This window comes from Lycium ferocissimum, chromosome 10 (assembly GCF_029784015.1).
Source record: "Lycium ferocissimum isolate CSIRO_LF1 chromosome 10, AGI_CSIRO_Lferr_CH_V1, whole genome shotgun sequence".
Classification (NCBI taxonomy): domain Eukaryota; kingdom Viridiplantae; phylum Streptophyta; class Magnoliopsida; order Solanales; family Solanaceae; genus Lycium; species Lycium ferocissimum.
In genome coordinates, this window is record NC_081351.1 from 46,688,871 (window position 1) to 46,702,504 (window position 13,634).

The 13,634-nt window shown below is 36.7% G+C and overlaps 2 protein-coding genes across 2 annotated transcripts in view; one reads left to right on the forward strand and one right to left on the reverse strand.

Annotated features, from left to right (window-relative positions):
* The first annotated feature begins 248 nt into the window (after positions 1-248).
* Positions 249-13,634, forward strand: part of LOC132034092 (tetratricopeptide repeat domain-containing protein PYG7, chloroplastic) — a 52,955-nt gene continuing 39,569 nt past the window's right edge. The window contains exon 1 of the mRNA XM_059424328.1: positions 249-320. The gene's annotated coding sequence lies outside the window, so the exon portion shown is untranslated. The remainder of the gene's footprint in view (positions 321-13,634) is intronic.
* Positions 9,649-13,594, reverse strand: LOC132034091 (MDIS1-interacting receptor like kinase 2-like). The gene is made up of 2 exons (XM_059424327.1): positions 10,340-13,594; positions 9,649-10,210 (listed from the first exon to the last, which is right to left on the reverse strand). The coding sequence occupies exons 1-2, from the start codon at positions 13,590-13,592 to the stop codon at positions 9,879-9,881; spliced, it is 3,585 nt and encodes a 1,194-aa protein (XP_059280310.1). The 5' UTR covers positions 13,593-13,594; the 3' UTR covers positions 9,649-9,878.

Here is a 13,634-nt window from a genome sequence, read left to right on the forward strand (position 1 = left end):
CCCAGTTCCCACCCAACAAATGGTCCAGAAACAAGCCCCGCCCAGGAAAATAAAATGAAAATTAGAAAAATAAAATTGAAAATTAAAGAAAGAAAAGAAAATTAACATAAAAAGACTGATCAAATTATATTATAAAGAGAAGAAAGAAAAAACCGGGCGGTCCGGTTTAGTTTCGATAGAGTTGGTTGAGATAAACTTTATTATCTTCAAGCAAACAATAAACACAAGGAAAATTTTACCAAGAATGATTCTTGAAATGCCCCCAAAAGTTCAATCTTGATGCTTCCAAGTTCACTCTCTAGCACCAACAAGTACCACCCACAAAATCACAAAAATAGATTAACAAAAGAGCCTTTACAGGAGATAGGAAAAAAAAAAAAAAATGCTAATGATAAACTCCACTATTTCACCACCTGTACAAAAAGCTGTACTTTTTCCGGTAGAGAAATATAGCAGAAGAAAGGTAAATCGGGAAAACTTTCTGTAAAAGCCCAAAATCGTTAACTAAAATCGAAAGGTTCAACTAAAGAAAAGGAAGTTATGAAAAGGAGAATTTGGTTGAAGAAACTTCTTGAATTGGCTTGAATGACTTACAATTGGGTTGATTAGAAATGTCTGAATCATCCTATTTATAGTTATCTATGGATGATTTAGATCTCTTCTTAGATACATCTACAAGAAAATTCTAACAACCTTTATCTTTAAGAATACTCTAGAGAACATCTAGATATTTCTATAAGATAATTATCTAAGATGCTACACTAGACCATTCTAGATATTCTTCTAAAGATCTATGATATTTATTCTTCCAAAAAATTAACTTTAATTTTTCACACTCCCCTTTAAAGTAATTTTTTGGAAGCTATCCTGAACTTGTCGTGGAAGAACTCAGACGAAGCTTGTGAGTGTGCCTTGGTGAAGATCTTAACAATATTTTCTTGACTCCTTTTGCTTCTTCAAATGATGAAGATTTTTCGTCATTAATTTGTCCACATGAATCATCTCCATGCTGAGTTTCACATTCTAGAGTTTCCAGACTCCCCATTTCTCTTAGCTCCTTGACAATTGTGTTATTTGGAGAAGCACTTGAGTCGGTGACAATTTGACCATTAATTTCCTGCGAAGACTCAGCACTACCGTAGGATCCACCACCAGATTCCCTTTTCAGCTCCTTAATTAATTCGTTTGAAACGAGCATCGAGAACCATATTATTTGTCTCTCCATATGAAATTGAGCCTTGGTCAACCTCTTCATTTATTTGACCGTCGGCTTCTCCCGTACACTTCCCATTATTTGATCCGAGCTAGTGATTGACTGCGATATGGCGGATGATTGATCGAAGACTTCAACTTCCACTACAACTCCCTTAATGCTTTCTCTAGAATGGTCACCATTGTCATATATAGTTTCGAAACTTCGTATGCTCAGGATCTAATTCAACATCCTCACGTCCGGACTTTTATTTAATTTTAGGATGTTTAACTTTGTTGATTTCCTCGATAGCAGCTACCACGTCACTAGTCTGAACATTTTTGGAATCTGCTTGCTTTTTGTTGATGACACCAATGCCTTTCTTCTCCACGTAATGGACCGTATTATCTCTTGAATCCATGATCTAAACTCTTTCAAATTTGAAGGAATCCAGGGCATCTACTACTCGAGGCTCAGCTACGAAGCACCTTCCCCAGTCCTCTTCTTCTTCAGCAGCTTTCTCAACTTGAGCCATGTTGCTCTCTTTTGTTCAACAATATTTTTTTATGTGTCATTTTACCACATCCGTAACACTTGAGTCTTATAGTTATTAGTCTCTCCCTCGCTTTTCGGGAGTGAAAACACTTTGAAATCGGGAGTGTGGCGTATCCGTGAATGTTTTTCCTTTGAAGTTCCTCTTGTCAGCTACAAGAGCATTTCCTTCCCCTTCTTTAAAAACATACACTAGCCATCCGTTTGGCTAGTATGATGACAATAAATTCTCAAACTCCTCAAGGATGGTAGTTGAGCCCATCCTTGAATTGATGTAACAAAAGGAATATATTCTGGCTTTAAACCACGAATGATAATTCTTCTCATTCGTGCTTCAGAGATATCCTCGTCGGGGTTTAATAAAGAGATCTCTGAACATAAATTCTTAACCTTCAAAAAGTACTTAGCAATAGATAGATTACCTTGAGTGGTGTTCGCCAATTCATTCTCCAATATCTGTAGTGTTACACCTCTCATTTTCATACGTTGAGTTTCGCCAAATGCTAATTGTCCTAGCCTTGGGAAGTAGGACAAATTTTTTCGAGGTCATGAGGATAGATATGTCCATCTTGAGTATATAATGGAGTAAAACCATGTTTAGTAAGCCTCGGGAAGGTTTAAGACTCGTCGGATCATCAGAGTTAAGTTTCGGTGGAAGTTTGGTAAAATGTCACATTATGGCGCACTTTGTGGTGCAACATGCGAGCAGCAAATCGCGCTTTGCGGCCACGCAGTTGCGCAGCAAAGTGTGCCAGTGAAATTTGGTAATGTTGCGAGGTCTACGACACAACATGCGGCTAGCAAAGCACGCTTTGTGTCTAGCAAAGCTTGCAGCATGTTGTGTCGGTCCAGAATTTTCTGGACCACTATAAATAGACCAAATTCGACCCTAACTCATTAATTTACCATTTTTGGGCATAGAAACCTCTAGAAACTCTCTCAACAACTCTTCTTATGATCTAAGACCAAAATCAAGAGCAAATCCAAGAGAGATCAAAGATCAAACACCAAGAATCAAGAAACTCAAGTGCAAAGAGGCTCACTAGGGTTAGTGGAAGTCAAGAAAATCCTTTGGTATTGGAGTTGGAGGTTTTTCTCAAGCAAAGTATCTTAATCCAAAGATTATTTCTACACTATCTAAGGTAAGTTTATGGTATTTTCATGTTGTTTAAGGTATTGAGAAGTTGAAACACTTGGATTGTAGAAGAATAAAGAAAATGGGTCATAAATGTGGGAATAGTGTCATTGTTGAGCCATAGCGTGGATTGAGTCATGACTATTGATATGTTGTAATTGTAAGTATGTTATGAATGACATTTAGAGCATGGGATAAGTATTATGTGTGAGAAAACGTAATAGTGAACTATGACCATGATTATGGAGAAATTGAAGTGAAATTGTGAAATGTGGATAATGTAGATGAATGATGATTGCCTATAATATTGTGATTGTTGTTGTGAATGTTTGGGAGTTGATATGGAATACGGAGGAAGTTGTATAAACAAAAGAAATGCTGCCCAATTTTCTCTAGCATTAGTAAGCACGTTCGTATAATCGATTAGCTAATGTTAATGCGAATTCTCTTGAAGGTAAAAACGTGAGCATTGAAGGAAACGAGCAAGCGATAGAATAGTTAAACGAAAAAGGTATGTGAGGCTAGTCCTTTCTTTTTAAGGCATGAATCTTATGGCATGATTTTCCTTCTTCTTCAAGAATTTCCTACATTCTGGAAACTAAGAGTCTATGTTCATGAATAGCTATATGAGATAAGAGATACATTATGAACATGATAATGATGATGATGATGATGAGACTAAGCCTAAAGATTCTAAATCCCATGATATGATGCTTCTATAAAGCTAATGATCCTAACTATAATCCTTTCATGTTGTTCATTGTGCTACACTCACCTTATATGCTAATTCCTTCAAGGTTAGCTTATGAATGCTCCATACTTGGGTTCACGACCTTACGTCACCCGATAGATGTATAGTTGTCTTGAGTTTTTATGCGTGATTCATGATAAGTATATGATGATGATATTACACCGTGCCTATCTATACCGCTAAGGCGGGCGGCGTATACCATGTCTGATGGCATGGGCAAACACCACTAGTGGGCGGCCGAGATGGTACCCCGGACGCGGGAGGCCTGGACGCGGGCTAATGATTATCACACCGTACCTATATGGTCGGGCAGTTTATACATATATGCATACATGATATGATGATGATTATGAAGTAAGCCAGCATGCATTATTTCTTTTATACTGATCGATTACGGGTTGCTCCTTATTTGATGCTTCCTCATTTCATTGATGTATTATTATTTGATGCCTTACATACTCGGTCTTATGTTAAGATCGACGTCCGTTTTCTTTGGACGCCGTATTCATGGTAGACAAGGAGGTGATCGTAGGAGCTTTTGACTTGAGAGCACTCCATTTTCCGGAGGTGCCATTGATTTATTCTTTTGGTATATATATATATATATATATATATATATATATATATATATATGTTTTGGGCATGACGGGGTCTGTCCGTCCATATGTTTAGTACCTAGTAGAGGCTCGTAGATACGTATGTGTGGTAGTATGGTCTCTGATTTCTTATCGTATGTATATATTATTTTGATAGCCGAAGGGCTTATGTATATAAAGGTAAATATGTCTCAAATAAAGAGAGTTTTTCTATGATTGTGAGCATAAGAGATATGAATGAACGCAGGATGAGTAACAGGATGAGTGGTGCTCGGTGGTCGGCCTCGGGTAATTACGGGTCGTGACATGTACTTCATCCTTGTTGAATTGATCGAGGGTCCTCATATCGATGAGCCGATTTGCACCTAATAATATGATCAAACAAGTTGTAGAGAAATAGACCTCTTTAGGATGAACTCCGCTTTCACATTAATCTGCTTCCACTTCTTGTATGCGCTGCTATTTTCCGGTCCGTCAATAGGAGGACTTGTGTAACTACCATTTACAACATCCCACAAATCCTCTCCCACAAGTTATGACTCCATACATGTCTTCCATACCTTGTAATTGGACTGATTCAACAACTCCATCCCTAGTCCATTAACACGGCCGCTCAAATCCATTTAGAGAAACCAGTTGAATCTACCACTAACCCGATCTTGAAACAAAACCCAGTAACCAATCTATGGCTATGGCTCTGATACCATGTAGAGAAATATAGCAGAAGAAAGGTAAATCGGGAAGACCTTCTGCTAGCCCAAGATCGTTAACTAAGATCGGAAGGTTCAACTAAAGAAAAGGAAGTTATGAAAAGGAGAATTTGGTTGAAGAAGACTTTCTTGAATTGGCTTGAATGACTTACAATTGGGTTGATTAGAAATGTACAAGATCATCCCTATTTATAGTTATCTATGGATGATTCTAGATACTCTTCTAGATACATCTACAAGAAAATTTAGCAACCTTTATCTTCTAGTAATTCTCTAGAACATCTAGATATTTCTATAAGATAATTATCTAAGATGCTACACTAGACCATTCTAGATATTCTTCTAAATATCTATGATATTTATTCTTCCAAAAAATTAACTTTAATTTTTCACATTTCCAGCTCAAATTGCAGCAAGTGGTAAACATGCTTGTTATCTTGCTTTACATGGTGGGTTTGGCTCACAATCAGTTTCTTTTCACTTTCCAAGAAGATCCATTAAGAGAAGTTCAATTAAGGTAATTCTACTAATTTTTTGGGGAGTTGAGTTACTATGTTTTCTTGATATAGTGTTACTTTTTCTTGATGTTGTTAATCACCCATTACTATATTGTCTGTTGATTAATTATGAGGGTGCTTATTGCTGTCTATTACTATAGAGTTGAGAACCCCTTTAAAGTTATGTTTTGTAAATTGCTATGCTGTGAGTCATTTTTCCGTGAGTCTTAAAACATTTTGGGTGTGTTCGGTATGATGGAAATGTTTTCATGGAAAACAAGTGAGTTTATTACTTATTTTCTAGTGTTTGATAAGTAAGCAAAAAATTATTGTCCCAAGAGAATTTATATGTAATCTAGCAAAACACTATATGGTGGGATGAGGTGGGGAGTGAGGGTCCGGGGGGGATGGGGGTTGGGGGTTGGGGGCGTTGGAGGGTGGGAGGAGATAATGAACTTGGAATGCCACTTATGGAACTTGTTTCCCCTAATTTAATCAGGAAGTCATTCTCCTCATTTTTAAGGAGCTTGTTTTCCTAGAGAAAATGTTTTGGAAAACATTTTTGACCAACCGAGCAAATTGAAAAAACATTTTCCGGAAAATGCTTTCCTCCATACCAAACACACACTTTCTTTGTGTTTTTTGTGGGAACTCTGGTAGTACAAATTCAATTGAGCTTCTAAATTGAATTGGACATGCTTGTTGTTGAAAACAAGTATTGGCTTGAATACAAGTATTAAGAGAAGGGTTGAAATTTTATTATAACTAAACCAAAACCCATATGCGGAAATTCATATGTTATTTAAAATCGAATTGGGTCTCATAGTGCCGTTTGATTCTAGAATAATGAAAAAGTATTGGTAAGTGCAAACAAAGTATTTCCTTATAAAGGTGGACACAATATTAAGAGAAGACAGAAAGTAAGATATTAAGACATAGGGAATTTAACTTAAGGTTTCAACAATCTAGTGCCTAATGTGGCAAACACGAGTTGCTTATGATGAAATGTGGCAAGCAACAACTCTGGAGATTCATATCTAGCAAAAGTTGAATGGAGAAAGAAAGAATCTCGAACCACATAAATAAATCCATGAACGTTAAATGGAATAATCACTACAAGCAAGTTTTCCCTCAAGAGAACAGTTTCGGCAGCCAATTAACGTCATTTCAGCTGTAAGTTTGGGTGGGAACACATACAGAAACATACTAGGTCTTAATAACAAAGAAAATAATACATTAAAAAGCAAGTCCACAGATCCAGTACTCTCCTTAGGATACATTAGGTCCTAGTTTTTTCATTTTGCACTATACAGTCTTGTTTGGAAGCTTTCTTCTGTGGGTTGATCATATAATTTTTCCATTCCTGTACCAGTTTTAGCAAATTGAGTATGTACCAGTTTCATCAAATGGTAGCCTGTCCATTTCATGTAGATGGGAACATGTTTATTTGATTCTGCTATAATTTCGACTTGGAGCCTTTTATCTTGCGTTGTTACATACTTGTTGCATTTCTAACTGTCCCATTTTCATTTCTACAATTTCTTCCACATTACAATTAGTAATGCACTTGGCAAAAATGCATTGCATTTAGTGGACTGTGTTTTTCTTTTTGCCATGGTTTTGCATAATGAGAAGGCAGATGACTGTTGATTACTAGCTTTTGACTAGGGTAGCATGCAGGTAGTTAAGATTGAATCACATGAAGCAGATGATGTCATAGCCACACTTGTAGAACAAGTTCTACAAAGGGCACACCAAGTCGTCGTTGCCTCTCCTGACAAAGACTTCAAAAAGCTGATATTTTTGGGTAATATAGGCTGCTAGGTGTGTCGGAAATGAGAAGTGCACCTGTGCCCAAGTTGTGGTCATAAAATGAGATATAAATTATGGAAGATAATGGTTCAAATCTTGTCAAAGATATAAAATGCAGGGCTGGCTCAAGGGCAAGGAAATTGAAGCATTTGCTACTCAAAAGTAAAGGTCCCGTAATAAGGGATAGGTGATTTCTTTTCATATGACTAAGCTTTAATGGGCAGAAATACCCAATATTTTTGCTAAAGGGAGGTAGCAGGTACTTGAGGAAATAGTTGAGGTGTTTGCAAATTGACCTGACGATTAATTATATATATATATATATATATATATATATATATATATATATATATATATATATATATAAAAAGAATGAGAAGTGCACCTATGGTCATTGTGCGGCTGGAACTATGGTTAGGCCGAGGGAAAGGCGCCATCCCCAGGTGAGTTTAGAGGTGCCATAGTTTATGCAATTTGCAGTAACAACGCCAAGGCCTATGAAGAATTGGATGGCTTGAATGAATCTTTTAATGCCATTTTGAAGGTGCCATTTCCGATAAGTTTTATCATGAGTAGCCTTCAAATACATGCATAAATATTATGATGGAATACGGTAATTAAATATACTTTCAAACTATGTCTCCTTTGTCCCTTCTTGCTTTACATGATGATCAAACGTACAGATGGTAAATACTTTTTTTGTCAAAATATAAAGCATGCATGTTCTGAAATTCATTTTAATGTTCTCCTTACATTGAAGTTTATTTTTAAGTTAATTTGAATCAAAATAATGATTTTAACCGAAATAATGACTGTGATGTAAACAATATTTCACAGATAAAATTATTTTTGTACTTATCAAAATAAGATTACTAGATTTCATGTTTTGCTATTAGTTAGTAAAGCCGACACCAAAGCCAAAAAATGCGACCCAAGATAAAGTAGAAATGTTTTGAGAGAGAACCATTGATATGAGAAAAGAAGAAAGTGACCTCCTACTACCATTATGTTTCTTAATCCTATGGATTTGCCGTGAGACGACCTCGACGAGAGACGCTTAATGTAATATAGAGTGATTAGAGAATTTTAAAACCTCACCTTGTATACACAATACACGTTTTTTTTATTTGCCTTCCCCAACCAGTGTGGTACTCTAACAGGTTCAAGTGATCATACGTGAAATTAACCCTCACAATGTCCTTTTTGTTCATTTATTTATTTATGATTTGTACATCAGTCTGAATTTCACAAACGAATGAGACAATGTCTAGCCAGTGGTTTCGATAATATCCTAGAAATTTTCTTTCCAAAAATAAATAGTATATCTTCTTTCCTTGGACACGAAAGATAGCATAATATAAGTCACTTCATCCCTGTTAATAGGCAATTTTCTATGACTCTCATAAATTCACAATTTCGGATTCACTGGCTCAAAAAGAAACGCTCAGAAAGTTCCTTATTAAACTGCTTATCGGAAAACAAAATGAGTTTTTGAGTGCAAGTATATTCTACCAGTTGTTTCAACGCCAGAAAACTGGAACTTGATTAGTCTAATAAAATGGACAATAAAAAAGGAAAGAAGTATATTTACCTGAAATTCCAATATCAAATCCGAAAATGAGGCCGCCTGATGCAGCAACAATGCTAGTGATGACAACCGCAAATGTTATCTTCCTATTAAAGCGGTTATCGCTAACTTGTCCATCAACAGCCAGCCATCAATTGCCATTTTTCCTACTCAGTTCTCATCTACTTGAAGAGATCTAAAACAAAGTATTATACTTCCAATATTGGTCTATATATAGAGTAGCTTCACATATATGAATACAAAGTTATCCACTAAAGTAGGCACGAAATTACCAATTAATGGCGTATAGAAACAGAACATGTGCAACCTCAATAAATAACTAGTTACAAGTCTAGACATTTTAAACTTTGTTATAAATGGAAGGGATTAAGGAATTTTAGCTCTTCAAAGGAGGAAAGGCTAAATTAACATTTCAATTCTTAGTGGTCCTTACAGTTGGAATATCTGGGACGAATGGTCTAAGGTTAGTTATCCAATTTCTGAAATTATATATATATATAAAAAAGGATAAATTTCAGCTGTGTTAAATGCGAAAGAAATTTTGTTAGTACGTTGTTGAATAACAGAAGATGCACAAGCGGAAAAAGTTCAGGCTTGTTGTGGAAATAGATGTCTACTTATTATCAAACTATTCTCTTGATGTCCTTTTTTTCTAAAATTGGGTACTTAGTTTTATTGTATTCAAAACAGTATTTAATTTGGAGAACTCAACTAACTCAGAAAAATAATGGCAGCACGAATTTGATGTCCTTTTTTCCCCCTAAAATTGACTCTCTCGTCACTTGGCTTGAAGCAATTATTCCATCCCTTAACATCAGTATTTAGCAAATATGAAGCTTGTTTTCATTACTTTTTGGCACAAGGAACAATTACCTTCTACATTATACACTCTAATACAATAAATCAGATAAGCACCCTGACAATACAACAATACTAGTCCCAGTAATAATTTTGGCATGGACCGTCTCATCAAATAACTTACTTCACAGCCACTTGGTTTCAAAGTTTGTTCATTTTCATACAAAGACACCTCACATCTTAGGGATTATATAGTTCGCCTTACATGAGTAGATGGACGTGGATTCATTGATGATAACCTATTAGAGATGAAGTGCATTGTTGGCCTTGATTTTGGAGTTTCAAGCAAACAAGAACTTGCTAGCTTGATGATAAAAACCAAAACCTCTTTTACTCTATCTTCAGGATATGGAAGGCGTTCGTCTAGCAAATCGCTAAGCTGCACATGATCTCTAGTCGACGAATTTGCTAGCACAGTAATGTATTCCCCAAGATGCTTTCCTTTGATTATCTCCAATGCTAATACTCCAAAGCTATAGACATCACACATTTGTGTAACCTTCATTGTATATGCAAGCTCTGAAACAATACAATTTCCAAAAGTTATATCAATTTAAATGTGTAAATGAGATAAAAACAGTGTAGAGAGTGTTTGGCTATAGTTCATGAAGTTTTAAAACAAGGATAATAAATAAAGTTAGACCTTACCAGGTGCAACATATCCATATGTGCCTGCAAGCGCAGTGCAATTAGATGAGTCTGGCTTGAGAAGCTTAGCTATGCCAAAATCTGAAACACGAGCTTCATACTCGGAATCAAGCAAAACATTACTGCTTGATATGTCACGATGAACAATCGGTGGTGAGCAATCCTGGTGCATGTAAGATAAAGCAAAAGCAACACCCTTGATGATATTCACCCTTTTAAGCCAAGCCAATTTCTTGGACTCAACTTCATTGCTCAAAATACTAGACAAACTCCCCCTCTCCACATACTCGTAAACCAACAACGAGTTTTTTGCATTCGAACAATAGCCGTAGAGGTTCACGATGTTCCGGTGCTTAATCCCAATCAATGCCCTTACTTCATTCATAAAGCTTTTGGGATGTGTATTCTCAAATGAAGAATAAAGTCTCTTCACAGCTATATTCCCTAATGATGGAAGGTTTACCTTGTATACGCTTCCATGCCCTCCTTGCCCGATGCAAAATGTTGCATCAAACTCCTCTGTGGCGTTTAAGATATCTCTGTATAATGCCTTTCCATCTAACATGGATATCGAAATCCAACCATCATCACGTCTTTCAACGTCTCTAACTTTCCTTCTTTTATCACACATAAAGAGAACACCAATGAAAGCACAGAATAGTACTAGTGCTCCCATAACAGGAAGTACAGTGATGAGGATGAGTTTACGTCTCTTCGCCACTGACTGCTTCTTCACCACAAAAGATGGCCTTTCGCAGGGTTGGAGTCCTGTTACATTTCCGCAAAGACCTTTATTACCCTCCAATGAGGCATTGATAAAAGCTTTATTATTAGGGATTGGACCTTCCAACTCATTGTATGAAAACACGACATCCTGCAAACCAGTCAAACTTTCAAGTTCTTCAGGAATGCGGCCAGAGAGGCCATTGTGGGAAAGATTTAAGCTTACCAAGCTCTTCAAATTAGCTAGATGAGAGGGTATTTCTCCAACAAGATGATTATGGCTCAAATCAAGTGCATTAAGCTGAGTTATCCTCCCTATCTCCATTGGAATTTTCTGCCCAAATTTGTTGTTGCTCAGGTTCAACTGAAACAAGTGCACGTAATCTCCTACAAAAATTGGGATCGACCCATTCAATCTATTGTCTGATAGATCAAGGGACTCTAATTTTGTCAGTGACCCAAGTTCCCCAGGTATATTGCCAGAAATGTTGTTGTTTTGCACAAAAAGCTTAACCAGAGAGGTTAAATCTCCAATTTCCTTAGGAATCTGCCCAATCAAATGATTCGATGAAAGATCAAGTCCTAGAAGTCCTTTGACATTTCCAATCTCTGGTGGTATGCTACCACTAATGTTATTTCTGGCTACCCGCAGATTAGTCAAATTCCTGCATTTCCCCCAATTATTGCTGAGTTCACCATGAAAATTATTGTCACTCAAATCAATGAAATAAAGCTCTGGATAGATGCCAAAAGCTTCAGATAAATTCCCAGTGAAACTATTGTTATCAAAGCGAACCCTTTTGAAACTAGAGCACTTCCTCAAGCTACTTGGTATTGGCCCTGTTAGCTTGTTGCTTTCCACCGTGAAGATCTCAAGCTTCCCACCTCGGCAAAGCTGCTCTGGCAAATGGCCTGAAAACTCATTTCCACCCAGGTTTATCTCTCTCAAGTTATCCAAATATGCAAGCCCTTTTGGAATGGACCCAGAAAGTTGATTTTTGAATAAAGACAACTCAGTAAGGTTTTTCAAATTCCCCAACTCACTAGGAATGGGACCAGAAAGTTGATTTTCGGATAAAGACAACTCAGTAAGGTTTTTCAAATTCCCCAACTCACTAGGAATGGGACCATAAAGTTGATTTTCGGATAAAGACAACTCAGTAAGGTTTTTCAAATTCCCCAACTCACTAGGAATGGGACCAGAAAGGTGGTTAGAATGAAGATGCAAAATTTTGAGCTCAGTTAAGTCACCTAGAGTAATTGAAATTGAACCAGTAAGCTGATTACGGGATAATCCCAAATCAGTGAGGTTTTTCAAATTCCCCAACTCACTAGGAATGGGACCAGAAAGTTGGTTAGAATGAAGATGCAAAATTTTGAGCTCAGTTAAGTCACCTAGAGTAATTGAAATTAAACCGGTAAGCTGATTACGGGATAATCCCAAATCAGTGAGTTTTTTCAGATTCCCCAACTCACTAGGAATGGGACCAGAAAGTTGGTTAGAATGAAGATACAAAATTTTGAGCTCAGTTAAGTCACCTAAAGTAATTGAAATTGAACCGGTAAACTGATTATGGGATAATTCCAATTTAGTGAGGTTTTTCAGATTCCCCAACTCACTAGGAATGGGACCAGAAAGTTGGTTAGAATAAAGATACAAAATTTTGAGCTCAGTTAAGTCACCTAGAGTAATTGGAATTGAGCCACTAAGTTGATTTTCGGATAATTCCAATTCACTGAGGCTTTTCAAATTCCCCAACTCACTAGGAATGGGACCAGAAAGTTGGTTAGACTGAAGATGCAAAATTTTGAGCTCAGTTAAGTCACCTAGAGTAATTGGAATTGAACCGGTAAGTTGATTACGGGGTAATCCAAAATCAGTGAGTTTTTTCAGATTCCCCAACTCACTAGGAATGGGACCAGAAAGCCGGTTAGAATGAAGATACAAAATTTTGAGCTCAGTTAAGTCACCTAGAGTAATTGAAATTGAACCGGTAAGTTGATTACGGGATAATTCCAAATCATTGAGGTTTTTCAGATTCCCCAACTCACTAGGAATGGGACCAGAAAGTTGGTTAGAATAAAGATACAAAATTTTGAGCTCAGTTAAGTCGCCTATAGTTTTGGGAATTGAACTAGAAAGATTGTTCACCGACAAGTCAAGATAGACAAGACTAGTGAGCTTTCCAATTTCTGGTGGGATGGTGCCAGATAGCTGGTTCATGCTAAGATTAACATATTCAAGAAAACGGAGAGATGAAAATGGAAAATCATATAGTGTGCCAATGACACTAGCACTTGTAATATTCAACATGTTTACCCTACCATTTAAGCATTTAACTCCATACCAGTCCTTGCATGCATCAGTACTTAATGTCCAAGAAGCCAATAGGGAATTATTCTGGTTTAGAAAAGTTGCTTTCCATTTGAGGAGAGCAGTTGCTTCCTCAGTGGATGCAAAAGTAACTATAAAGAGATATAAGAGGGTGGAAAACTGAAGGAAAGAAAATACTCTGGGAACCATCATCATTGCTAAAATAATTCAGTTGATTGTTTTGGTTTGTGAAAAACT

Coding starts and splice junctions, on each gene's coding strand:
- LOC132034091 (XM_059424327.1), bottom strand. CDS start 13,592: ATGATGATGGTTCCCAGAGTATTTTCTTTCCTTCAGTTTTCCACCCTC. Junction 10,211..10,339: donor ATATGGATATGTTGCACCTG/GTAAGGTCTAAC, acceptor GTATTGTTTCAG/AGCTTGCATATACAATGAAG.